The 26263-nt window shown below is 38.5% G+C and overlaps 1 protein-coding gene across 1 annotated transcript in view; it reads right to left on the bottom strand.

Annotated features, from left to right (window-relative positions):
• Nucleotides 1-26263, bottom strand: part of LOC131190556 (uncharacterized) — a 125328-nt gene that overhangs the window by 60635 nt on the left and 38430 nt on the right. The window contains exon 7 of the mRNA XM_058167893.1: nucleotides 4630-4652. Within this exon, the coding sequence (XP_058023876.1) occupies nucleotides 4630-4652 (23 nt within the window). The remainder of the gene's footprint in view (nucleotides 1-4629; nucleotides 4653-26263) is intronic.

Here is a 26263-nt window from a genome sequence, read left to right as displayed (position 1 = left end):
TTATCCAGAAAGACTTAATTTTCTTACAAGTCCACCATACATGAAAATATGTAGCATCATCACAATTACATCTCCAACATTTCGCTTGCATATCTGGATACATACATGATAATTTCTTAGGATCTAAATGCCATCTATAAAACATCTTATAAAAATTTTTCCCTTAAATTCTGCTTGCGTAAATTTAACATTTCTAACCCAAATTTTTTCCCATGTTTCCAACATTATTGGTTCTTGAATATTCTGTGCCCATTTTATCATACAATCCTTTATTAAATCTCTTTCAGAATCTATTTCTATCAACACAGTATACAATCTCTTTATATGCCCCTGAGTTTGATTTCTAATTTGTTTAACCAGATTTTCTTCATTTTGAATGATACCAATTTTCTGATCTTCTTTCCATCTTGCCTTTAACTGTCCATATTGAAACCAAGTATAATTCCTCCCTTCTTCTTTTAATGTATCCAAAGATTTTAGTTGTAAATTTCCCCTCTCATTGTATAAAAGATCTTTATAGGTAATCATTTCTTGTTCCTGTTCTATATTTATATTCTCTACTGTGTGCCGAGGACATACCCATATAGGAATTTTGTAATTTAACTTATAATAATATTTTTTCCAGACACGCAGAAGAGAAATTCTCAACACATGATTCTTAAAAGCTTTATCTACTTTCTTATCATACAATAAATATGCATGCCAACCATATAATAAATCATAACCTTCTATATTCAAAATCCTTTCCTCCGTCAAATTAAACCAATTATTTATTACCGAAAGAACAACTGCTTCATAATACAGTTTTAAATTAGGCATTTTAATCCTCCTCTTTCCGTGTATCTTGCATTATTTTCATTTTGACTCTCGCTTTTTCCTTCCCATATAAATTTATTAATTCCAATCTGCCATTCATCCAAATTTTTATCTTTCTTAATTATTGGTATCATCTGAAACAAGAACAAGAATTTAGGCAAAACATTCATTTTTATAGCTGCTATTCTCCCTAACAAAGATAATTGTAATTTTTTCCAAGTATTCATTTCCTTCTGAATTTTTTTCCATAACACATCATAATTATTCTTATACAATTTTCCATTTGATGAAGTAAGAAAGACTCCTAAATATTTAACCTTTTTTACAATTTCAAATCCTGTTATTTCTTCTAGTTTTTCTTTCTGGTTCTTAATCATATTTTTGGTTAACACTTTTGTTTTATTTTGATTCACTTTAAACCCTGAGACCCTTCCATATTGATTAATTACATCCAACAAATATACACTCGAATTTATAGGCTGAGTCAACATAACAACCAAATCATCTGCAAATGCTCTGACTTTATATTCATATCTTCTAATTCTAATACCCTCTATCTCCCTTAACTCTCTTATCTTATCCAATAAAGGTTCCAAAGATAAAATAAACAATAAAGGTGATAAAGGACACCCCTGCCTTGTTCCTTACGCAATTTTAAAACTATCTGTCAAACTACCATTAATTATTATCTGAGCTGTTTGCTCTCCATAAATTGCCCTAAGTATTCGTATAAAACCATTTCCAAATTGCATTTTGTCTGTTAATTTAAATAAAAATTCCCAATGCAAACGATCAAAAGCTTTCTCTGCATCCAAGAATATAAACGCTGCGGAATCTGATTTTTCTTTTCCAAATATTCCAATAAATTCACTATCTGCCTAACGTTATTCCTCATTTGTCTCCCTTTTATAAAACCAGACTGGTCAGTGTGAATCCTTTGTTGTACAATTTTCCATTAACCTATTTGCCATTATTTTTGCAAAAATCTTATAATCATTATTCAAGAGTGAAATCGGTCTATAATTCCCAGGCTTAGTACAATCCTGATCCTCTTTTGGTATCAATGAAATAAAAGTAGTCCTCCATGATGGTGGTACTCCTCCTCCCATCAGTATCTGATTAAATAACTCCATAAGTGGACCAACTATCTCATCCTGTAACATTTATAATATATTGCTGTAAGTCCATCTGTGCCGGGATTTCCCTATTTTTAATTGTTTTATTACCCAAATAATTTCCTCAGAAGTTATAGGCCGATTCAACTCTTCCCTTTGTTCATTAGTTAAACCTTTAACCTTATATTCTTTCAAATATTTATCAATATCCATATTCAATATTGTATCTCTGGCATATAAATTTGTATAATATTCCAAGAAAGCTTTTTTAATTTTATCCTGTTGAAATCGCACTTTACCCTTGTATTCAATTCCTTCAATAATACGTGCTTTCTGTCTTTTCCTTAACATATAAGCCAACCACCTCCCTGATTTATTGGCATTACAAAAAGTATTATGTTTAGCATATTGTATATTGGTTGCCACCTGATCTGCCATTAACATATTAAATTGACTCTGTAGTATCTTTATCGCCTCAGTAGTTTTTAAATCATGTGGATTATATACCAATAATTGTTGTTTCCTCTGAATTTCCTCTTCTAAATCCCTACGCTGTTTTTGTAGTTTTCTCCTCTGTCTACTATTAATATATATCAAATTTCCTCTCATAAAGGCCTTGCTTGCGTCCCACACCATTTCTATCAAGTTCCTTACCCAAATTATAATCAAAAATTCTTTCATTTGTTTTTACATTGATTTACATTATCCTCATATCTAAACAAATTTTCATTTATTCTCCATGATCTTCTTCCACCTTCATATTGCAACTCCATCCATACCGGACTATGATCAGTTAAACACCTTGGAAATATCTTTGTTTTCCTAACCCTAGAAAGCAAGTCATTGGTAATTAATATAAAATCAATACGTGAAAAGATTGATGCCTATCCGAAAAATAAGTATAATCTCTATCATCAAAATTCTGCCTTCTCCATATATCTTTCAACTCAAAATCTTCCATCAAATCAAAAAAGGATTTAGGCAATTTTGCATGCATAGGAATTTTCTTAGAAAGAGTTCTTTTATCTTTTCTAATGTCCATTACACCATTCCAATCCCTAATATAATAAATGTTTTATAGTCCCAAAAGTCAATTTTTCATGTAACAGTTTATAAAATTTTCTTGTTGTTGATTAGGTGCATATATGCCAATCACAAGTGTCTTTTTTCCTTCTAAAATCAATTCAATAGCAATATATCTTCCTTGAATGTCCGTTTCAATTAATTTACTTGATATATTTTTCTTCAAATATATAACTATGCCATTTTTCTTATTCGGAGCAGAAGAAACAAAATGATTACCTAATTTCGAATTAATCAAATATTTCTGATCTGATAATTTTATATGTGTCTCTTGCAAACATATCACATCATTTTTAAATTGTTTCAAATAATGGAATATTTTTCTTCTTTTCTGTGCTGAATTTAAACCATTAACATTCCATGTCAAAAATTTATTTGCCATCACTGGCCTCTTGAAGCTTCTGAGCAATTAGCTGAAGACCCTCACTCTTCGGCTTGGCTCCTCCCACAGCTTCAGTAGTAGAATCCGTTCCTGTCTTTGAAGTCGTTCCTCCATCTCCTTACGCCTAATAGCTCCCTTGTCACTCTTTGTTCTTGAGATTGTTCTTGAGGTACTGATATCACAGGTGCAGTTTCAGCTTCCCCACTCTGTTTCTCTTGAAGACTTTTATCCACTGTTTCTACATCCACTTTCAATACATTAAAAAGAAAATCTTTTGCTTTCAATTCAGTATCAATTCGATATCTCCTGCCTTGAAAAAATACTGTTAAACCAACTGGAACCTCCCATCTATATTGAATCTGATGCTTCTTAAGCTCTTGTGTAAAAAACCTAAAATCCCTTCTATCCTTTAACATTTTAGCAGGGATCTCTTTCAAAACCAACATCTCCTGTTCTGCTATTTGCAATTTCTTTTGGTATGTAGCTTGCAAAATCTGATTTCTTATTGTAGAAGTTAAAAAATAAATTACAATATCTCTTGGGAGCTTTTTCTGCCTCGCTACCCAAGAATTAACCCTATATGCCTTACCAATTTGAAAATCAACTTCTCGAGGGTCCATGCCTAACATTTCAGCTAAGGCTTCTGATATAACTTTTTAAAGATCTTCTTCCTTCCGGTCTTGAAGACCCCTAATTCTCAAAGCCTTTTCCAACGCTCTATATTGCAATACCACCACATGATCCTCATTTTTATCCACTTTATTTTGAAGCTCTCCAACTTTATTATCCAAATACTGATTTGCTTGACTAATTACTTCTACTTTATCCTCCATTACTTCCAAATTCTTTGCCAAACCTTGAAAAACCATCAATAAATCTTCTCTAATTTTTTTATTAGTCTCTTTAATTTCTTCCCTAAGTTGATCCTTCACACCATGAATATTATTCATAATTTCTTTAAATCGCTCTTCAGAAACTCTGTTCTGTTCCTTTAATATATCTTCTAAATTAGTTTCAGACCCCCTTCTCGTCATGGGAGCTTTTGGTGGCTTAGAAGCCATTTTATTTTAAGTAAAGTCTCTAATTAGAATTATAAAATCTCAAAGTCTCAAAAAGTCTCCAATTAAAATTGTAAAATAAAAACTTTCACCTTGCCTCCTATGGAAAGCTTCTATTCAGCTAAAATCCACAAAGACGAATTTTGCTTTCTCTCACAAGCAGCCTCCAATCCACTTCCTCTCAGACGCCATTTCTTCCTTCACTAAGTTCAAGTGAGAAAAAGTTTTCCCCTTTTTTAAAAAGAAGTAGAAGTCAGCTCTCTTCTTGCTTCCCCAGTAATCGATCACTTGTATTTGTCCCGTCTGCTTTTAGTTATTCAAAACGGAATCAATTGAGCAGAAGTGGGCGTTTTCCTCTTGTCCTGCCTAATTAGCAGGATCGAGCCGAGTCTGGAGTATGGCTGGGTTAGGCAGGCACCCCTCCGAGACTCTGCATAAGAAAGCAGAGCCCCTGGGGCAATCTTCTGCTATCCAGCCGCTCTTGCTAATCTCTTTCACCCAGAGAAAAGCTTTGAAGCTGGCTAACAGCCGTTCTCCGCTGTTTACCAGCTTTTACAGAATCTCAGTTCGGGACGCCATTCCAGACGTCCTCCGGGGAAAACGAAACCACTGGAAGCCCTAACTTTATCTTCTTTTTCAGAACATTTTGTAGAATCCACCAAATTCTTATCCAAAAAGCCTTAATATTTTTGCAAGTCCACCAAATATGAAAATATGTAGCATCATCACAATTACATCTCCAACATTTTGCTTGCATATCTGGATACATACACGATAATTTCTTAGGATCTAAATGCCATCTATAAAACATTTTATAAAAATTTTCCCTCAAATTCTGTGCCTGCATGAATTTAACATTTCTAACCCAAATTTTTTCCCAACTTTCCAATAATATTGGCTCCTGAAAATTTTGTGCCCACTTTATCATACAGTCCTTTACCAAGTCCCTTTCAGAATCTATTTCAAGTAACACATTATACAATCTCTTTATATGCTCCTGAGACTGATTTCTAATTTGCTTTACCAAATTTCCCTCGTTCTGCTCTATACCAATTTTCTGATCTTCCTTCCATCTAGCACGTAGTTGCTCATATTGAAACCAAGTATAATTTTTCCCTTCTTCTTTTAGTACGTGCAAAGATTTTAATTGCAAATTACCTCTTTCAGTATACAAAAGATCTTTATATGTAATCATTTCCTGATTCTGTTCTATATTTATATTCTCTATTGTATGTCTAGGACTTGCCCACATAGGAACCTTATAATTTAGTTTATAAGAGTATTTTTTCCAAACATGCAGAAGAGCAGTTCTTAACACATGATTTTTAAAGGCCTTATCCACTTTTTTGTCATAAATTAAATATGCATGCCATCCATATAGCAAGTCATAACCTTCTATATTCAGAATTCTTTCCTCCGTTAAATTAAACCATCACTTATTGCAGAGAGAGCAGCTGCTTCATAGTATAATTTAAAATTGGGCATTTTTAAACCTCCCCTTTCCCGAGAATCTTGAATTATTTTCATTTTAACCCTAGCTTTTTTACCTTCCCATATAAATTTGTTAATTCCCATCTGCCATTCCTCAAGATTCTTATCTTTCTTAATTATTGGTATCATCTGAAAGAGGAATAAAAATCTAGGTATAACATTCATTTTAATAGCAGCTATTCTCCCCAGCAAAGATAATTGCAATTTTTTCCAAACAATCAACTCCTTCTGAACTTTTTGCCATAAAACCTCATAGTTATTCTTATACAATTTCACATTTAATGATGTAATATAAACCCCTAAATATTTAACCTTCTTTACAATTTCAAATCCTGTTATTTCCTCTAGTTTTTCTTTCTGTTGTCTGGCTATTCTCAGCTCTTATCAATAAAAAATGATAAAATAGCACTAATCAGGAGAAGCCATTAAGATTTATGAGAAATAATAACATACTGTATATATTTAATCAAATCAGTCTTGTATTCCTTCTTATATCTTGTTTGTTATCTATAAACAAACCTTTAGAGCCTCATCATTTGGCCCAAGTAAAAAATAGTCCATTAAGAGCTACCAGGAAAAAAAAACATATATTTTAATCTTGCAAAATAAGTCCCCTTTCTTTCCTTCCATTTATTTTTAAGATGCTTGATCTTTAATCCCTTCAAATAGGATCTTACAAGTTGGTTTCTTATAATTTTCTCTCTCTCTCAGAAACTATTTCACACTTTTATGACAGTTTTTTTGTTAATAAAAGATTTAAAAAACTGCTCAAGTCACTCTTCTGATTTATTATTTTTATGTCTCCTTTAATTAATACATCAGGCAATTTCATTCAGTTTCAGTGTAACATCATTTACCATATTATTCCTGTAGCCTGACATTTTAAAATTTATTTATTTATTTATTTATATTTATTTATTTGTCAAACACAACAAGTATAAGTATAAGCATGAAATAACCATACGAATTGGATACAACCAAAGGGAACATTAGGACAGGAACAGTAGGAACGCTGGTGCTCTTATGCACGCCCCTTACAGACCTCTTAGGAATGGGGTGAGGTCAACAGTAGAAAGTTTTTGGTTAAAGCTTTGGGGATTTTGGGAAGAGACAATGGAGTCAGGTAGTGCATTCCAGGCATTAACAACTCTGTTACTGAAGTAATATTTTCTACAATCAGGATTTGAGCGGTTCACTTTAAATTTAAATCTATTGCGTGCTCGTGTATTGTTGTGGTTGAAGCTGAAGTAGTCTTCAAGAGGAAGGACATTGTAGCAGATGATTTTGTGAGTTATACTCAGATCATGCTGAAGGCGGCGGAGTTCTAAATTTTCTAAACCCAGGATTTCAAGTCTGGTGGCATAAGGTATCTTGTTGTGATCAGAGGAGTGGAGAACTCTTCTTGTAAAATATTTCTGGACACGCTCAATTGTATTAATGTCCGAAATGAAGTGTGGGTTCCAGACAGGCGAGCTGTACTCGAGAATTGGTCTAGCAAATGTTTTGTATGCTCTGGTTAGTAGTGTAATCTTTCTGGAGAAGAAGCTACGCAAGATTAGGTTTACAACTCTTAAAGCTTTTTTGGCGACTTCCGGTTTGGCTCTGCTTCGTGCAGAAAGCAGCTATGATTTAGCTGCTGACTCCCTAGTCTGTAAAAGCTGTTAGGACATCGTAAATCTGAGTCCAACAGCTTGTATTCTTTCCTTCGGGCGAAGGAGGAAAGCTGAGCAATTAGATTTGAGGTTGAGATGCCCTAATCTGGTGGGAAGTTCTCCTTCTATAATCTGATAAGCTCCGGGCTAGGAGAGGCACTTGCCTTCATGGCAAACGAACGAAGCATCCAACCGCCACGACAAGAATTGATTTAATGATGGATTTAAACGTGGACGGAGCAAAAACTGGAGTTCTAACATCTGCTTGTAAGAAGATTGTGAAACCCTGAGGATTTATTGGCTGCGAAGATAGGAGAGAAGAAAGCAAATGGCGGTTTTGTGGAATGTGTGCTCTGAAAACGAAAGTAGAAATGCTTACTAACAGCTAGTGTTGAAGTAGAAGAAAGAAGATACATAGAAACATACTGACTAAACGGAAGATATGAGAATTTTATGATTTATATTTTTTCTCTTTTTGGGCTTGACTTGTTATATATATTTTAAATGGCTTTTAAGCAAATAGTGCCAAAAGTGTGTTGAAAAAGAAGATATATAGGAAGATACTGACTAACTGGAAGAAATGAGAATCTTATGATTTATATTTTTTCATCTTCCTTGGGATTATAGATTTAAAAGATAGGGTTTTTTTTTGAAATTTTCTTTTAAATTTTTTTTCTTTCTCTTTTTTGGTTTATTATTAAGCTATCCTTTTTTTTTTAAAATGGCCTTTAAGCAAATAGTGCCAAAAGTTATTAAAAACTTTGAAATTTCAGCTGAAATTTCTTCAGCTCAGATTCAAAAATTAAAAGAAGAAATCAAAAAGGAAGTAAGAAATTTTTTACAGGAGTTTTTGGAGAGTCATTTTTTAGAAATAGATCAAAAATTTGATGAAATAGAGAAAGAGATGTTGGATTTTAAGGAAATGGTGGAAGAGCAGAAGAGGGAAATGAAAATGGTAAAGGATGCAATTGCGCAAATATTAAGTTCTTGTATTCAGATGCAGGACGATCTTGCAGAATTTAATAAAACTAATTTAGAGCTGCAAAGGAAAATAGAAGATATTCAAAAAAATCAAAACAATTGGAACTTAGATAATAAGATGGAAGATATAAAGGCAAAGGTAGATAGGGCAGATGAAGAAAGAGTAATATTACAATATAGATTAATGGAATATGCTATAAGGGTGAGGGGGTTGAAACAAAATAGGAAGGAAAATTTAAAGGAGATTTTTACGCAAGCCTTTGCACAGATAAAGGGTGTGAAGCCAGAAGATTTTGAGATTAATATTGAAAGAATTTATCGTGTTAATTCTTGGTGGGCAAGACAAAATAGAGTACCTAGGGATGTGGTTATTTATTTTACAACTAAAAAGGTTAGGCATGAAATCTTGCAAGCCTTTTATAAAAATAAATTTCAGATATTGGGACAAGATATAAAAATGATGAAGGAAATTCCTCCTAAAATGTTAAGAAACAGAAGAGAATTTGCTTTTTTGGTGGATGAGCTTAAGAAATATCAGATATATTTTAGATGGGAAGTCCCAATGGGTTTGTCACTGAATTTTAGAGGTAGAAAGTATTTTCTTAATTCAGTTATGAAAGCGAGACATTTTTATATTAATGTTTTAAAGAGTGGGAATCCTTTGTTGTTAGATGCTAAGTTAACTGGTTTGGAAATGATGCAAAATAGAATGGGAGAGGGGAGGAATGTTTAAGATGTGAATATGATGATTATGGTTAATTTTTGGAATTGATTTGTTTAGGATATAAATTACAGGATTTTTGTTATTTGCTATTTGTATGGTATAAATCTATGGGATGATATTATTCAATTGTGAAGGATGGAAAGTGAAATTTATGAATTTAGATAATGTGGATGTAATGATTTTAACTGCTTACTGTTATATTGTGGATGTAGTTTAAATGATTATTTATTTTAATTGATACGTTTATAGATAGTAAAAGTTATGAAGTTAAGCTGGAAATATTATATTTGAGAGATTTTATTCGAAATGATATTTGATTGATGGAGTAGTATTGGAAGATTGGATATTAAATCTTGACAATTGAAGAAATATATAAGTGATGAAAATTTGAATTTGAGAAGCTGGATTGTAATTTAAGAAATGGACTTATGAAATTTGAAGGAATATATAAGTGGGTGAAAAAAATTGAACTTTAGAAGATGGACTAATTTTAAAATGGACTGTAAGAAGAACGGACATTAAATGTTATGGCAACTGAAGAAATATATAAGTGATAAAATTTGAGTTCGAGAAGATGGACTGTAATTTGAGAAATGGACTTATGAAATTTGAAGGAATATACAAGTGGAAAAAAATGAATTTGAGAAGATGGATTAATTTTAAAATGGACTGTAAGAAGAAGTAATATGTGAAGTTGGTATTGCTTCTTTTTTTCTTTTTATTATTCTTTCCTATCTTTTATTCTTAATGTGAGGGATCTAAAGTTTTAAATTTTAAAGGTGGGAGGTTATGTATATTTTGCATACTTTAGCTTGTGATTGTTGGTTATAATACCGGTATTTGCTCTGGGAAGTCTGGGGGAAGGGGAAGAGGGGGAAGGGGAAATGATACATGGATTGATTATTAATGTACAGTAATTTTGAAGATATGAAATTAAAAAAATTAAAATGATATTGGGGATGCTCGACTGCCATTTCAGGAAGAAAAGGAGAGGAGTAGAAGGAGGGAAGAAAGTAGGTAGGAAAGAGTAGAGAAGGAGGAGGGGAATAAGAAGGTTAGATAGGGTGGAAGAAGGGTGGAAGAAGGGAGGAGTGGAGGAGGAGAGGAAGTAGTAAAGTGAAGGAGATGAAGGATGGGAAAGTAGTAGAGGGTAGAGAGGGAAAGTAGTAGAGGGTAGAGAGGGAGGTTGTGTAGAAAGGAAGTGGCAATCGGGCAGGCCTGAATCAGTTATAAATAAAAATTAATGATTAATGATGGATAATAGTTTGTACATAAATATGATGTTGGAAAATGGAAATAAAAATTATTCAAAAAAAAAAAAAAGCTTTTTTGGCGATGTAGCTGCAATGGGCTTTGGCATTTAGGTCATTTGATGTGAAAACTCCAAGGTCTTTGACGGAGTGAGGGTCATCTACAAGGTCACGTCCATTAAATTTCTATTTAGTGTTCTGATTCCTTTTTCCAATGTGTAAGACAGAGCATTTGTTGGTTGAGATTTGGAGTTGCCAAATTTTTGACCCTACCAACACAAAGTCAAGGTCTTTTTGACTTTGTGTCATTTGCAAATCCATTTGCAGATCATCTTTCAAATTAGCCACAGTCTCTATTTTATTACTAAAATCTGTTCCTTTTCCACAATTTATTTTGAATTCCATTTTTATAGCAACAATTCTTAAGAGTAATTTCTGGGAGAATTTTCCCCAAAAATTCTTTAATTCTTCCACAAATAAGACTACTTCATTCTGTATTAATTGTTCACTTATAAATATAATCTTTCAAGTCTCTCTTGTTCCCTCTAACCAACCTCCTTATCTATTATAATGTAGGGTATTTCTTCCCTAATCAACAACTTTTTCTTTTTCTTTTTCTCAGGAAGATTTCTTACAGTTTGTTTCAAAGTTTTCATATATATTTTTGTACAATTTTAAACAATCCACAGGAAATATTCTTGTAATTAATTTCAAAAAGTTATTTGAAGCCTGTCAGAAGAATAATTTGGAGTTCCAACTCCAGCTGGAGTTGCTCAAGAACAAATCAAAATGAAATCAAGACAGCTGTGAGGAAAGGAGATTTATTTATTCCTCAAAGCAAAGAGGTTTGCCTATGGGGATAATTACAGAAAAAATGGAGTACAGAGAGGTGGTTTTATAAGGGACTAGTCCACAGACTTGAGGGGGTGGGTGTATATACTGCTGGTTCTATTGTGTGACAGCAAGCAATGTAGACTGAGTCCTATGGTTGAACTGTGAGTGTTAAAATTATATTTACATTATGTTAATTGAATTTTGTGTGCATTTACAATTTGAAATAAATGTTTAATTAATTTGTATCTTTGCTGTGAGTTTAAAAGATTTTGATATTATCGCTTGCCAGCTTTTCCATGCAACGTTTGCAACTTTGTTTCATTAATCAAATATTTGTTGGAGACCTGGGTAAGGGAGCATATGATTCCCTATTCAATATTTCTAACACTGTTATATAAATTTATAAATTCTTCCCACAAGTATTTCAGGTCCCTTAATGCAAAGGTTTCTGATACTTTTAGGACCTTATATCCAGCTTTAGAATTATAGATTTGGGCTGGTGAAAGTTGAAACAATATTTATTTCTGTTGCTCATTTAAATTTTACGTTTGATGGCCCGTAAGTAGCAATACTTCCCATTCTTCCTACAGTCCTTAAACAAATCCTCTAAGTCTACCTCTTTAGGGTCCATTGTCAATTCAAAAGTGAAATGCTGGAGCAGAATGGTAAAGAACAGGAAGACTTCCATATCCGCCAATGCCTCTCCTGGACATGCTCTCTTCCCTGCACACACACACACACACAAAATAAAGAAGATAATTAGTTAATTGTCAATTAATTAATCAGTGACTCATTGAGAAGGGCAGCTATAGCAATCAATTAATCAAACAAATATCCAAATTATTTATGCTACAGGAATAAGAGATATTATCTCAGAAAGAAGAAAGACATAGTGAGAAAGACATAAACTTTTGTTGAATGTTGCAAAACCTGTTCTGTTGTTTAATATTTTTTTAAAAAAAAATAACACAAGATTGAATCAATAGACAATAGCTTCCAGGGAAGATGTCCAACTGAAGACAGCTCCACAAAATAAGGAGCCACTTAGTAGGTTGCTTCCTACAACCCTCTCAAGATTGCCTAGGCTGTTTTTCCTTACAGCTGCTCCTTGCATTAAAAAAAAAATCATGTGGGAGGATGGAAATTGGGAGACAAGGGCATTTAGTGTATTGCCTCCAGCTGCAAATGGAGTCTTTCACAAGATGTTAAGTTTGTACTTCCCTTGCTAACCACTTTGTCTATTGTCTATTATTGCCTATCCACTGGAGAAGGAAATGGCAACCCACTCCAGTATCTTTGCCATGAAAACCCCATGGACAGTACAAAAAGGAAAAAAGATATGATGCCGGAAGATGAGCCCCTCAGGTCGGAAGGTGTCCAATATGCTACTGGGGAAGAGCAGAGGGCTAGTACTAGTAGCACCAGAAAGAATGAAGCGACTTTCTCAAAACAATCAGTCACATGGTCCAATGACGGCGCTATCTGATTGCCGGGTGACATCACTCCGCCTTCCCCTAACCAGGTGTGAGAATGTCCTTGGTTCCCAAAAGAAGGTATTTTGTTTTGGCTACAAGATCCCAGCTATCTATAATCTCTCCCTATCCCTATCCCTCAGCTGCAGTGTGGCAACACTGAAGCTGTCAAAAATCGCTTTAGTCAGGTCAGCTTCAGGGTTCAGTAGGTCCATGCAAATATTTTGGAGCCGCCCCTCCCAAATGATTTTGCAAAATTTTAGTGCCGAACTAAAAGCAAAAAACAAAAAAAAATACCATCGTGATCAGAGGCACCTCGTGAGATGCTGAATATAATAGCTAAATTTAAAATAGAAACCCTCTGGGAGGGAGCTGTGTCATCGCTGCATTTCCTAACGTTTCCAGACTGATCCAACGGTTGCTTTTTGTGGCTGCGTTTCGAACAAGTCTGCAATAATGTTGAAGCCAAAGGCTGTAATGTTTTAGCGCATCTCTTTTTTTCCTGAACGCATTTCATTCCTCCAGGGCTCTCTGCAGATTACAAATACCAACATTTGCAGAAGCCTAGCGTACATCACGAGGATGAGGATTTAGTGAGAGGACAACCCAAGCCTTTTGCATAGCAGTGTATTTAAACACACACACACACGGTTCATCTCCACTATCCATGGATTATATATATTTCTACAGGCAGAAAATGTCTATTCCTACTGATTAGTGTTATGGTCCGCCAGCAGCTTGAAAAGCTGGCAATGGAGTCATTGTATCTGGTGGTGAAAGGAAAGTCCGATGCTGTAAAGATTTTTTTCTCCATAGGAACCTGGAATGTAAAATCCATGAATCAAAGCAAGCTGGATGTGGTCAAACAAGAGATGACAAGACTGAACATCGACATCTTAGGAATCAGCGAACTAAAGTGGACAGGAATGGGCGAATTTAACTCAGATGACTTTCAGGTATACTACTGTGGGCAAGAATCCCTCAGAAGTAATGGAGTGGCCTTCACAATCAATAAAAAAGTAGGAAAAGCAATACTGGGGTACAATCCCCAAAATGACAGAATGATCTCAGTCCGAATCCAAGGCAAACCATTCAATATCACAGTAGTTCAAGTCTATGCCCCAACCACTGGTGCCGAAGAGGATGAAATTGACCGGTTCTATGAAGCCCTACAGCACCTGATAGAATTAACACCAAAAAATGATGTCCTTATCATCATGGGAGATTGGAAAGATTACCAGAATAACAAGCACGTTTGGCCTTGGAGTACAAAATGAAGCAGGGCACAGGCTGATAAAATGCTGTCAAGATAATACGGTGGTCATAGCAAACACTCTTTTCCAACAACCTAAGAGACGACTCTACACATGGACATCACCAGATGGTCAACACAGAAATCAGATTGACTTATGTGCTCTGCAGCCAAAGATGGAGAAGCTCTATACAGTCAGTAAAAACAGGACCAGGAGCTGACTGTGGCTCAGATCATGAGCCTCTTGCAAAATTATGCTTAAACTGAAGAAAGTAGGGAAAAGCACCAGGCCACTCAGGTATGAACTAAATCATATCCCTGATGAATATACAGTAGAGGTGACAAATAGATTTAAGGAATTAGATCTGATAGACAGAGTGCCTGAAGAACAATGGACAGAGGTTCGCAACATTGTACAAGAGGTAGCAACTAAAACCATTCCAAAGAAAAAGAAATGCAAGAAAGCAAAATGGCTGTCTGAGGAAGCTTTGCAAATAGCTGAGGAAAGAAGAGAAGCGAAAGGCAAAGGAAAAAGAGAAAGATATACCCAGCTAAATGCAGAGTTCCAGAGAATAGCTGGAAGAGATAAGAATGCATTCTTAAATGAACAGTGCAAAGAAATAGAAAAAAAAATAGAATAGAGAGGACCAGAGATCTCTTCAAGAAAATTGGAGATATGAAGGGAACGTTTCATGCAAAGATGGGCATGATAAAGGACCAAAATGGCAGGGACCTAACAGAGGCAGAAGAGATTAAGAAGAGGTGGCAAAATTACACAGAAGAACTATACAAGAATGAGCTTAACATCCCCGATAACCACGATGGGGTGGTCACTGACCTTGAGCCAGACATCCTAGAATGTGAAGTCAAATGGGCCTTAGGAAATCTGAGTAACAACAAAGCTAGTGGAGGAGACAGTATTCCAGCTGAGCTATTCAAAATCTTAAAAGATGACGCAGTAAAAGTGCTACACCCAATTTGCCAGCAAATTTGAAAAACTCAACAATGGCCACAGGATTGGAAAAGATCAGTTTACATTCCAATTTCAAAGAAAGACAATGCCAAAGAATGTTCAAACTATCGCACCATTGCACTCATTTCATATGCTAATAAGGTTATGCTTAAAATCCTACAAGCTAGACTCCAGCAGTATGTGGATCCAGAACTACCAGAAGTACAGGCAGGTTTTCATAGAGGCAGAGGAACTAGAGATCAAATTGCCAACATATGGATCATGAAGAAAGCTAGGGAGTTCCAGAAAAATATCTACTTCTGCTTCATTGACTATGCTAAAGCCTTTGATTGTGTGGATCACAACAAATTGTGGCAAGTTCTTAAAGAGATGTATGTACCAGACCATCTTATTTGTCTCTTGAGAAACCTGTATGCGGGTCAAGAAGCAACAGTGAGAACTGGACACAGAACCACTGATTGGTTCAAAATTGGGAAAGGAGTCCGGCAAGGCTGTATACTATTACCCTGTCTATTTAACTTATATGCAGAGCCCATCATGAGAAAGGCAGGGCTAGATGAAACAAAAATTGGAATTAAGATTGCCGGGAGAAATATCAACAACCTCAGATATGCAGATGATACCACTCTAATGGCAGAAAGCGAAGAGGAACTAAAGAGCCTCTTGATACGGGTGAAGGAGGAGAGTGCAAAAGTTGGCTTGAAACTCAACATTAAGAAAACTAAAATCATGGGATCCGGCCTTCTCAGTTCCTGGCAGATAGATAGGGAGAAATGGAGGTAGTGACAGATTTTATTTTCCTGGGCTCCAAGATCACCGCAGATGGGGACTGCAGTCAAGAAATTAAAAGACGCTTGTTCCTGGGGAGGAAAGCTATGGCAAATCTAGACAGTGTACTAAAAAGCAGAGACATCAACCTGCCAACAAAAGTATGTATAGTCAAGGCTATGGTTTTCCCAGTTGCAATGTAGGTCTGTGAAGGCTGGACCATAAGAAAGGCTGAGCGCCAAAGAATCGAGGCCTTTGAACTCTGGTGCTGGAGAAAACTCCTGGGAGTCCCTTGGACTGCAAGGCAAACAAACAAGTCAGTCCTAGAGGAGATCAACCCTGACTGCTCTTTAGAAGACCAGATCCTGAAGATGAAACTGAAATACTTTGGTCATCTAATGAGAAACAAGGACTCACTGGAGAAGAGCCTAATGCTGGGAAAGATTGAGGGCAAAAGAAGAACGGGACAACAGAGAACAAAGTGGCTGTATGGAGTCACTGAAGCAGTAGGCATGAGTTTAAATGGACTCCAGACGATGGTAGAGGACAGGAAGGCCTGGAGGAATGTTGTCCATGGAGTCGTGATGGGTCGGACACGACTTCGCAACTAACAACAACAACAACAAACCTAATCTTGTGTAACTTCTTCTCTGGTAATATTGTACTACTAACTAGAACAGTGGTAGTCAACCTGGTCCCTACCGCCCACTAGTGGGCATTCCAGCTTTCATGGTGGGAGGTAGAGGTTTTGTCCGATGCTGAAACACTTTCCTTTTTTTAAATTTAACTGACTTTTTAAAAAAAAATTCATACCATTATTTAAAAACATTTTCATTAGGTTTTCATAAAATTCCCCATGACAATTTAAATTTCTGAAAATATACTATTTGTATCACGTGTGCATAAGTTTAGTTGACGTTACTTAAGTGAAACTAAATGGCGCTATAGCACGACCACAAACAAAAGAGCCTTGTCCCAGGATAGCTTGCGCATCTCCCCCCACACCACCCAGTTGTAACAGACAAGCAGAGCTGGTAACCAGCGCCCCCCCAACCCAACTCATGATGTGCGAGAGGCATGTGCAGATGCCAATACACGGCGCATTACTGTGGAACTGGTGGGCAGTTAGAAAATTTTACTACTAACAGAGATACAAAAGTGGGCAGTAGGTATTAAAAGATTGACTACCCCTGAACTAGAGCATATAAAACATTTGCTAGACCAATTCTTGAATACAGCTCATCTGTCAGGAACCCGCACTGCATATCAGACATAAATACAATCGAGAGAGTCCAGAGATATTTCACAAAAACAGTCCTCCACTTTTCTGCTCGCAATAAAATACCTTATGCCACCAGACTCCAAATTTTGGGTTTAGACAATTTAGAACTACACCGATTTCAGTCTGACCTAAGCATAGTGCATAAAATCATCTACCACAACGTCCTACCTGTCAATGACTACTTCAGCGTCAACTACAAAAATACATGAGCAAATAATAGATACAAACTCAAGGTAAACTGCTCTAAACTCGATTGCAGGAAATATGACTTCAGTAACAGAGTGGTTAATGCCTGGAATGCACTACCTGACTCTGTGGCTTCTTCTCCAAATCCCCAAAACTTTAACCTTAGACTGTCTACTGTAGACCTCACCCCATTCCTGAGAGGTCTGTAAGGGACGTGCATAAGCGCATCAGCGTGCCTACTGTCCCTGTCCTCATCCTTTTTTTTATTCATATCCTTTACATGTATTTATAATTATGTTTACACTTGTATTTGTCATAAAATACATGCTAAACAAAATAAATAAATAAAATAAAAAAGAAGCAATGGGTGGAAACTAATCAAGGAGAGAAGCAACTAAGGAAAAATTTTCTGACAGAACAATTAATCAGTGGAACAACTTGCCTCCAGAAGTTGTGAATGCTCCAACACTGGAAGTTTTTAAGAAGAAGTTGGACTACAAGCATTCACAGATGACTTGGTTTTTATCCTAGAGGATCCATTAGAATCAATAAATATATTGATTGATAAGATAGGAGAATATGGCAAGGTAGCAGGTCTGAAAATAAATAAAGAAAAAACAAAGATTTTGACAAAAATATGTTAACAAAATACAAAGATGAATTGGCGGAAAGATCAGGGATGCAAATTACTAACAAGGTTAAGTACTTGGGGATACACCTGACAGCAAGATGTAGTACCTTGAAAGAAAATCAAGATCACGTGAAGTGTTAATACCACTTTATAATGCCTTGGTAAAGCCACACTTGGAATATTGCATTCAGTTTTGGTCGCCATGGTGTAAAAAAGATGTTGAGACTCTAGAAAGAGTGCAGAGAAGAGCAATAAAGATGATTAGGGGACTGGAGGCTAAAACATATGAAGAACGGTTGCAGGAACTCGGTATATCTAGTTTAATGAAAAGAAGGACTAGGGGAGACATGATAGCAGTGTTCCAATATCTCAAGGGTTGCCACAAAGAAGAGGGAGTCAAACTATTCTCCAAAGCACCTGAGAGTAGAACAAGAAGCAATGGGTGGAAACTAATCAAGCAGAGAAGTAACTTAGAACTAAGGAGAAATTTCCTGACAGAACAATCAATAAGTGGAACATCTTGCCTGCAGAAGTTGTGAATGCTCCAACACTGGAAATTTTTAAGAAAATGTTGGATAGCCATTTGTCTGAAATGGTGTAGAGTTTCTTGCCTGGGCAGGGGGTTGGATTAGAAGACCTCCAAGGTCTCTTCCAACTCTGTTGTTGTTGTTGTTGTTGTTATTAAAATAATTATGTTAAACTTAAGCAGCAGATTGTGTTAGACATGACAAAGTGGGAGAACTTGCAATTATCACTGATTGGAAGAATAACAACCGTCAAGATGAATATATTGCCTAGAATTTTGTATTTGTTCCAAACAATTCCAATTAAATTGGGGAAAGGATATTTTGAGGACCTAAATAAAAAAATATTGAAATTTATATGGCAAGGTAAAAAAGCAAGAATAAAATTGAAACTATTGCAAGATGTGAGAATCAGAGGACGCTTTGGACTACCTAATTGGGATTTATATTATCAATCAGCTAGTTTAATGTAGACCAAGGAATGGATAACTCTAAGAAATAATAGAATATTGACTTTGGAAGGACATGATTTGTTGTTGGGATGGCATGCTTTTCTATGGTATGGGGAAGCTAAAACACAGGGTCATTTTAAAAGACACTTTATAAGAGAGGCATTATTGTTAAACTGGGAAAAAATTAAAAAAAAACACTATTTAAAAATTCCAGTTTGGGTATCAACTATTGAGGCTTTTTCATATTCAGTAATATTCAGGAAAGAACAAATTGTTAGATATTGTGAACTGTTGAATGAAAAGGGTGAACTAAAAACGATAGAGGAATTAGAATTACAAGGTATAAAAATGAATTGGTTTTCTTATTTGCAAATTCATTCCAGATACGATAAAGATTCCAAAACAGAAGGAATTTATAATAATATGATTAATTTAGATAAAATTTTGACAGGTGCTGATGACAACCTAATTAGGAAATTATACTGTTATCTATTAGAATTTAAGTTAGAAAAACAAGTTAAAGAGACAATGATTGCTTGGGGGAAAATCTTTGGACATGGAATTGACTTGGAGGTGTGGCAAAAACTTTGGACTCAAAACTACAAAATGACAATGTCTACTGCCTACAAGAGAACTTGTACAAGATGTTTTATAGATGGCACCTACCCCCGACAAGAATTGCTAGAATGTTTAAGAATAAATCTGAAAAATGTTGGAAATATCACCAGACACCCGGTTCATACTACCATATGTGGTGGACATGTGTAGAAGCTAAAAGATATTGGTCTAAAATCCACACATGGTTGGAAAAGATGATTAAAAAACATATTGATTTCAAACCAGAAGTTTTTTTATTGGGAATTATATCTGAAACATATAATAGAGAAGTGAGATATTTGATTGTAAATGTTTTAATAGCAGCTAGGATTGTATTTGCCAAAAATTGAAAAAATGAAAGACTTCATTTGCAAAATGAAATTATCATGAAAATGTTGGAACGTGCAGAAATGAGTAAATTGACATTAGAAATTAGAGAACAGGAAGACAAACAATTTTATAAAATATGGGATCTCTTTTATCAGTGGTTAGAGAGATATGTTAAAGAGATTTAAGTAAGATTGTATAATGGAAATGTTAAATTATATAATTGAGTCTAGGGAATGAGATTGGAGATGTTTAATACTAAATTAAGAAAGCTGATTAGAATAGAGAAAATGAAATGTTATTCCCAATCGAGATTAATTGATTAAAATTTATTTATTTATTATTTATTTATTATTTAAATTTCTATACCGCCCTTCTCCCGAAGGACTCAGGGCGGTTCACAGCCAAATAAAATACACAATAATGTTACAATATAAACACAATTAAAATACAATTAAAAAACTTATTCAATTGGGCCGAAATTAAAAATTTAGAATAAATAATAAAAACCCAATTAAAACCCATAAATTTAAAAAACTAACCCAGTCCTGCGCAGATGAATAAATGCGTTTTAAGCTCGCGACGAAAGGTTCGGAGGTCTGGAAGTTGACGGAGTCCCGGGGGGAGTTCGTTCCAAAGGGCGGGAGCCCCCACAGAGAAGGCCCTTCCCCTGGGCGTCGCCAGACGACACTGACGTGCCGACAGCACCCTGAGGAGTCCATCTCTGTGAGAGCGCACGGGTCGGTGGGAGGTATTCGGTAGCAGTAGGCGGTCGCGTAAATAGCCCGGCCCTATGCCATGGAGCGCTTTGAAGACGTTCACCAAAACCTTGAAGCGCACCCGGAAGGCCACAGGTAGCCAGTGCAGTCTGCGCAGGATAGGTGTCACGGAGCCACGAGGCTCCCTCTATCACCCGCGCAGCCGCGTTCTGGACTAACTGAAGCCTCCGGATGCCCCTCAAGGGGAGCCCCATGTAGAGAGCATTGCAGTAATCCAGACGAGACGTCACGAGGGCGTGAGTGACTGTGCACAAGGCATCCCGGTCTAGAAAGGGGCGCAGCTGGCGCACCAGGCAAACCTGGTGGAAAGCTCTCCTGGAGACGGCCGTCAGGTGGTCTTCCAAAGACAGCCGTTCATCCAGGAGAACACCCAAGTTGCGCACCCTCTCCATCGGGGCCAATGACTCGCTCCCAACAGTCAGCCGTGGACTCAGCTGACTGTACCGGGATGCCGGCATCCACAGCCACTCCGTCTTGGAGGGATTGAGCTTGAGCCTGTTTCTCCCCATCCAGACCCGTACGGCTTCCAAACACCGGGACAGCACTTCGATAGCTTCATTGGGGTGGCCCGGTGTGGAAAAGTACAGCTGGGTGTCATCAGTGTACAGCTGGTACCTCACACCGAAGCCACTGATGATCTCACCCAGCGGCTTCATATAGATGTTGAACAGAAGGGGCGAGAGAATCGACCCCTGCGGCACCCCACAAGTGAGGCGCCGCGGAGTCGACCTCTGCCCCCCCGTCAACACCGTCTGCGACCAGTCGGAGAGATAGGAGGAGAACCACCGATAAACGGTGCCTCTCACTCCCAGTCCCTCCAACCGGCGCAGCAGGATACCATGGTCGATGGTATCAAAAGCCGCTGAGAGGTCTAATAGGACCAGGGCAGAGGAACAACCCCTATCCCTGGCCCTCCAGAGATCATCCACCAACACGACCAAAGCCGTCTCAGTGCTGTAACCGGGCCGGAAGCCGGACTGGAACGGGTCTAGATAGACAGTTTCCTCCAGGTGGAGGGGAAACTGATATGCCACCATACTCTCTACAACCTTCGCCGCGAAGTGAAGGTTGGAGACCGGACGATAATTACCTAAAATAGCCGGGTCCAGGGAAGGCTTCTTGAGGAGGGGCCTCACCACCGCCTCTTTCAAGGCGGTGGGAAAGACTCCCTCCAACAAGGAAGCGCTCGTAATCGCCTGGAGCCAGCCTCGTGTCACCTCCTGAGTGGCCAGCACCAGCCAGGAGGGGCACGGGTCCAGTAAACACGTGGTGGCATTCAGTCTACCCAGCAACCTGTCCATGTCCTCGGGAGCCACAGGGTCAAACTCATCCCAGACAATATCACCAAGACCGCCCTCAGACGCCCCGTCCGAATCGCCACAATTTTGGTCCAGACCGTCCCGAAGCTGAACGATTTTATCGTATAGATAACCGTTAAACTCCTCAGCATGTCCCTGCAACGGGTCATCCCGCTCCCCCTGATGAAGGAGGGAGCGGGTCACCCGAAACAGGGCAGCTGGGCAGTTATCTGCCGACGCAATGAGGGAGGAGGCGTAGCAACGCCTCGCTTCCCTCAGTGCCACTAGGTAGGTCCTAGTATAGAATCTAACTAGTGTCCGATCAGCCTCTGAGCGGCTGGACCTCCAAGAACTCTCTAGGCATTTTCTCTGGCGTTTCATCCCCCTCAGCTCCTTGGAGAACCAAGGAGCCGGTTGGGATGTGCGCCGGGTCAGAGGCCGCAGAGGCACGACACGGTCTAAAGCCCCAGCCACAGCCCGTTCCCAGGCTGCGGCTAGTTCCTCTGCCGTGCCGTGAGCCAGACCCTCAGGAAGTGGCCCAAAATGCTGAGAGATGTACTATATTGATAAAAAAATAAGATTAGATAAATCAGTTGCAACAAATATGGTGATCTGCACAAAGACTGGTAATCAACCCACCGACGCAATGTATTTGAATTGAAGATGGTTTTATGTATGTGTGTTTGTAAAAAATAAAAAAGTTTTTATAAAAAAAAGAAGATGATGTTGGATAACCATTTGTCTGAAGTGGTGTAGGGTTTCCTGCCTAAGCAGGGGGTTGGACTAGAAGACCTTCAAGATCCCTTCCAACTCGGTTATTCTATTCTATTCTATTGTAATCTATTCCGATGAACTGCTAATACTTTCCAGGCTACTTAAACAAACTCTTCACTTAAATGTTGTTTTCTTTTGGAAACAGATCATAAGTCTCTTCCTTCACTGCTATCATAAATTACAAAGGTTGTTGAATAAATGCTTCTAAGTCAAGGACTGACTGTAGTTTTTAAAAATAAAAATGAATGAAGCAACATTTTTTTAAGCAAGGGAAATATAACTCCACTGACTTTTGGAGTGCAATTCTTAGCTTGGTAAGTCAAGCCTAGTGTAGCCCTTTTATTTTGAAAATGGATGGTGTGACATAAGGGGAATATTATTCTTTCAGGTGACATTTTTTCTTCTCCTTCTGATTCTTTTCCTCTCTCCTGCTCAAGCAAAGGAAACAGCATCAACACCATCAGGGCAGGGATGATGATGATGATAATGATGATGATGATGATGATGATGATGAGTCCAAGCACATCATGCTCAAGCTGCCCCTTCACTCACTTTTCCTTTCCTCTCTAGAAATCTGCTTGATGGTTCTGCTTCCTCTCTAGGATTTGGCCTGATGTTTTAATCCTCGAGAAACCAAGGTGAAGCCAATCTCCTCTAGAAATCTCTTTGATGCTGCCTGCATCTTTAGGAGTCTGCTCAGGAATGAGGAGAGTGTTCATACAAATGGTTATGTAAAAGCGAGGAAGAGTGATGGAGGAGGAAGGGAGGGGAGGGAGAAGGGGGAGGAGGGAGAGGAAGCAGCTGGAGATCAAAGAAAAAAATGACAGCGGAGGAAAAAAAGGGGGAAGGAGATGTTCTGTTACTCTTTTCTTCTTTGTTCCCTCCTTTTCCACTGTTCATTTCCTGCCATCCAAGCGGAAGGCACAAATTTTATTTTTTTATATTTTTTATATATTTTATTTGTCACAACGGTATATATAAGCATAAGCATGAAATAACTATACGACATATAAGCATATATATAAGTATAAGCATGAAATAATTATACGAGTTGGATACAATCAAGGGGAACATTAGGACAGGAACGGTAGGCACGTTGGTGCTCTTATGCATGCCCCTTACAGACCACTTAGGAATGGGGTGAGGTCAATAGTAGATAGTCTTTGGTTAAAGCTTTTGGGATTATGGGAAGAGACCACAGAGTCAGGTAGTGTATTCCAGGCATTAACAACTCTGTTACTGAAGTCATATTTTCTGCAATGAAGATTGGAGTGGTTCACATTAAGCTTAAATCTATTGTGTGCTCGTGTATTGTTGCGATTGAAGCTGAAGTAGTCTTCAACAGGAAGGACATTGTAACAGATGATTCTATGAGTTAAGCTCAGGTCATGCCGAAGGCAGCAGAGTTCTAAATTTTCCAAGCCCAGGATTTCAAGTCTGGTGGCATAAAATATTTTGTTGTATTCAGAGGAGTGGAGAACTCTTTTTCTTTTTTTATTTTGTCACAACAGTATATGCAAACATTGACATAAAAACAGCAGCATATCATATAAACATATAAACATGTATATACGATAAAATCGTTCAGCTTCGGGACGGGTTGGACCAAGATTGCGGTGACTCAGGTGAGGCGTCCGAGGGTGGTCTTGGTGACATTGTCTGGGATGAGTTTGACCCTGTGGCTCCCGAGGACATGGACAGGTTGTTGGGTAGACTGAATGCCACCACGTGTTTACTGGACCCGTGCCCCTCCTGGCTGGTGCTGGCCACTCAGGAGGTGACACGAGGCTGGCTCCAGGCGATTACGAGCGCTTCTTTGGTGGAGGGTGTCTTTCCGGCCGCCTTGAAAGAGGCGGTGGTGAGACCCCTCCTTAAGAAGCCTTCCCTGGATCCGGCTGTTTTAGGTAATTATCGTCCGGTCTCCAACCCGCTTGGCGAAGGTTGTAGAGAGTATGGTGGCATATCAGTTTCCCTGCACCTGGATGAAACCGTCTATCTAGACCTGCTCCAGTCCGGTTTCCGGCCCGGTTACAGCACAGAGACGGCTTTGGTCGTGTTGGTGGATGATCTCTGGAGGGCCAGGGATAGGGGTTGTTCCTCTGCCCTGGTCCTATTAGACCTCTCAGCGGCTTTCGATACCATCGACCATGGTATCCTGCTGCGCCGGCTGGAGGGATTGGGAGTGGGAGGCACCGTTTATCGGTGGTTCTCCTCCTATCTCTCCGACCGGTCGCAGTCGGTGTTGACAGGGGGGCAGAGGTCGACCCCGAGGCGCCTCACTTGTGGGGTGCCGCAGGGGTCGATCCTCTCGCCCCTTCTGTTTAACATCTACATGAAGCCGCTGGGTGAGATCATCAGTGGTTTCGGCGTGAGGTATCAGCTGTATGCGGATGACACCCAGCTGTACCTTTCCACGCCGGACCACCCCAACGAAGCTATCGAAGTGCTGTCCCGGTGTCTGGAGGCCGTACGGGTCTGGATGGGGAGAAACAGGCTCAAGCTCAATCCCTCCAAGACAGAGTGGCTGTGGATGCCGGCATCCCGGTACAGTCAGCTAAATCCGCGGCTGACCATCGGTGGCGAGTCATTGGCCCCGATGGAGGGGGTGCGCAACTTAGGCGTCCTCCTGGACGAACGGCTGTCTTTGGAAGATCATTTGACGGCCGTCTCCAGGAGAGCGTTTTACCAGGTTCGCCTGGTGCGCCAGTTGCGCCCCTTTCTGGACCGAGATGCCCTGTGCACAGTCACCCACGCACTCGTGACGTCTCGCCTGGATTACTGCAATGCTCTCTACATGGGGCTCCCCTTGAAGGGCATCCGGAGGCTGCAGTTAGTCCAGAATGCGGCTGCGCGGGTGATAGAGGGAGCCCCTCGTGGCTCCCGTATAACACCCATCCTGCGCAGACTGCATTGGCTACCTGTGGCCTTCCGGGTGCGCTTCAAGGTTTTGGTGACCACCTTTAAAGCGCTCCATGGCATAGGGCCGGGTTATCTACGGGACCGCCTACTGCTACTGAATACCTCTCACCGACCCGTGCGCTCTCACAGAGAGGGACTCCTCAGGGTGCCGTCAGCGAGGCAATGTCGTCTGGCGACGTCCAGGGGAAGGGCCTTCTCTGTGGGGGCTCCCACCCTCTGGAATGAACTGCCCCCAGGACTTCGTCAGCTTCCGGACCTTCGGACCTTCCGCCGCGAGCTTAAAACATACCTATTTAACTGCGCAGGACTGAGTTAGATTTTAGTTTGTGGGTTTTAACTTGGGTTTTAATTTTTTATATTTTTAATTATTAGGCTTTTGAATAAGTTTTTTAATTGTTTTTAGATTGTATTTATTGCTTTTAAATGCCTGTAAACCACCCTGAGTCCTTTGGGAGATAGGGCGGTATATAAATATAAACAATAAATAAATAAATAAATAAATAGGCTAAAATATATATAAAATATAAAATATAGGCTAAAATATGTATATATATATATAAGCAAAGTATTAATTTGATATAATGAAAGGGAACAATAGGACAGGAACAGTAGGCACTTTTGTGCTCTTATGCACGCCCCTTAT

This window comes from Ahaetulla prasina, chromosome 2 (assembly GCF_028640845.1).
Source record: "Ahaetulla prasina isolate Xishuangbanna chromosome 2, ASM2864084v1, whole genome shotgun sequence".
Taxonomy (NCBI): Eukaryota; Metazoa; Chordata; class Lepidosauria; order Squamata; family Colubridae; genus Ahaetulla; species Ahaetulla prasina.
Note: the sequence above shows the minus strand (reverse complement) of the source record. Positions and strands in the feature narration are given on the sequence as shown.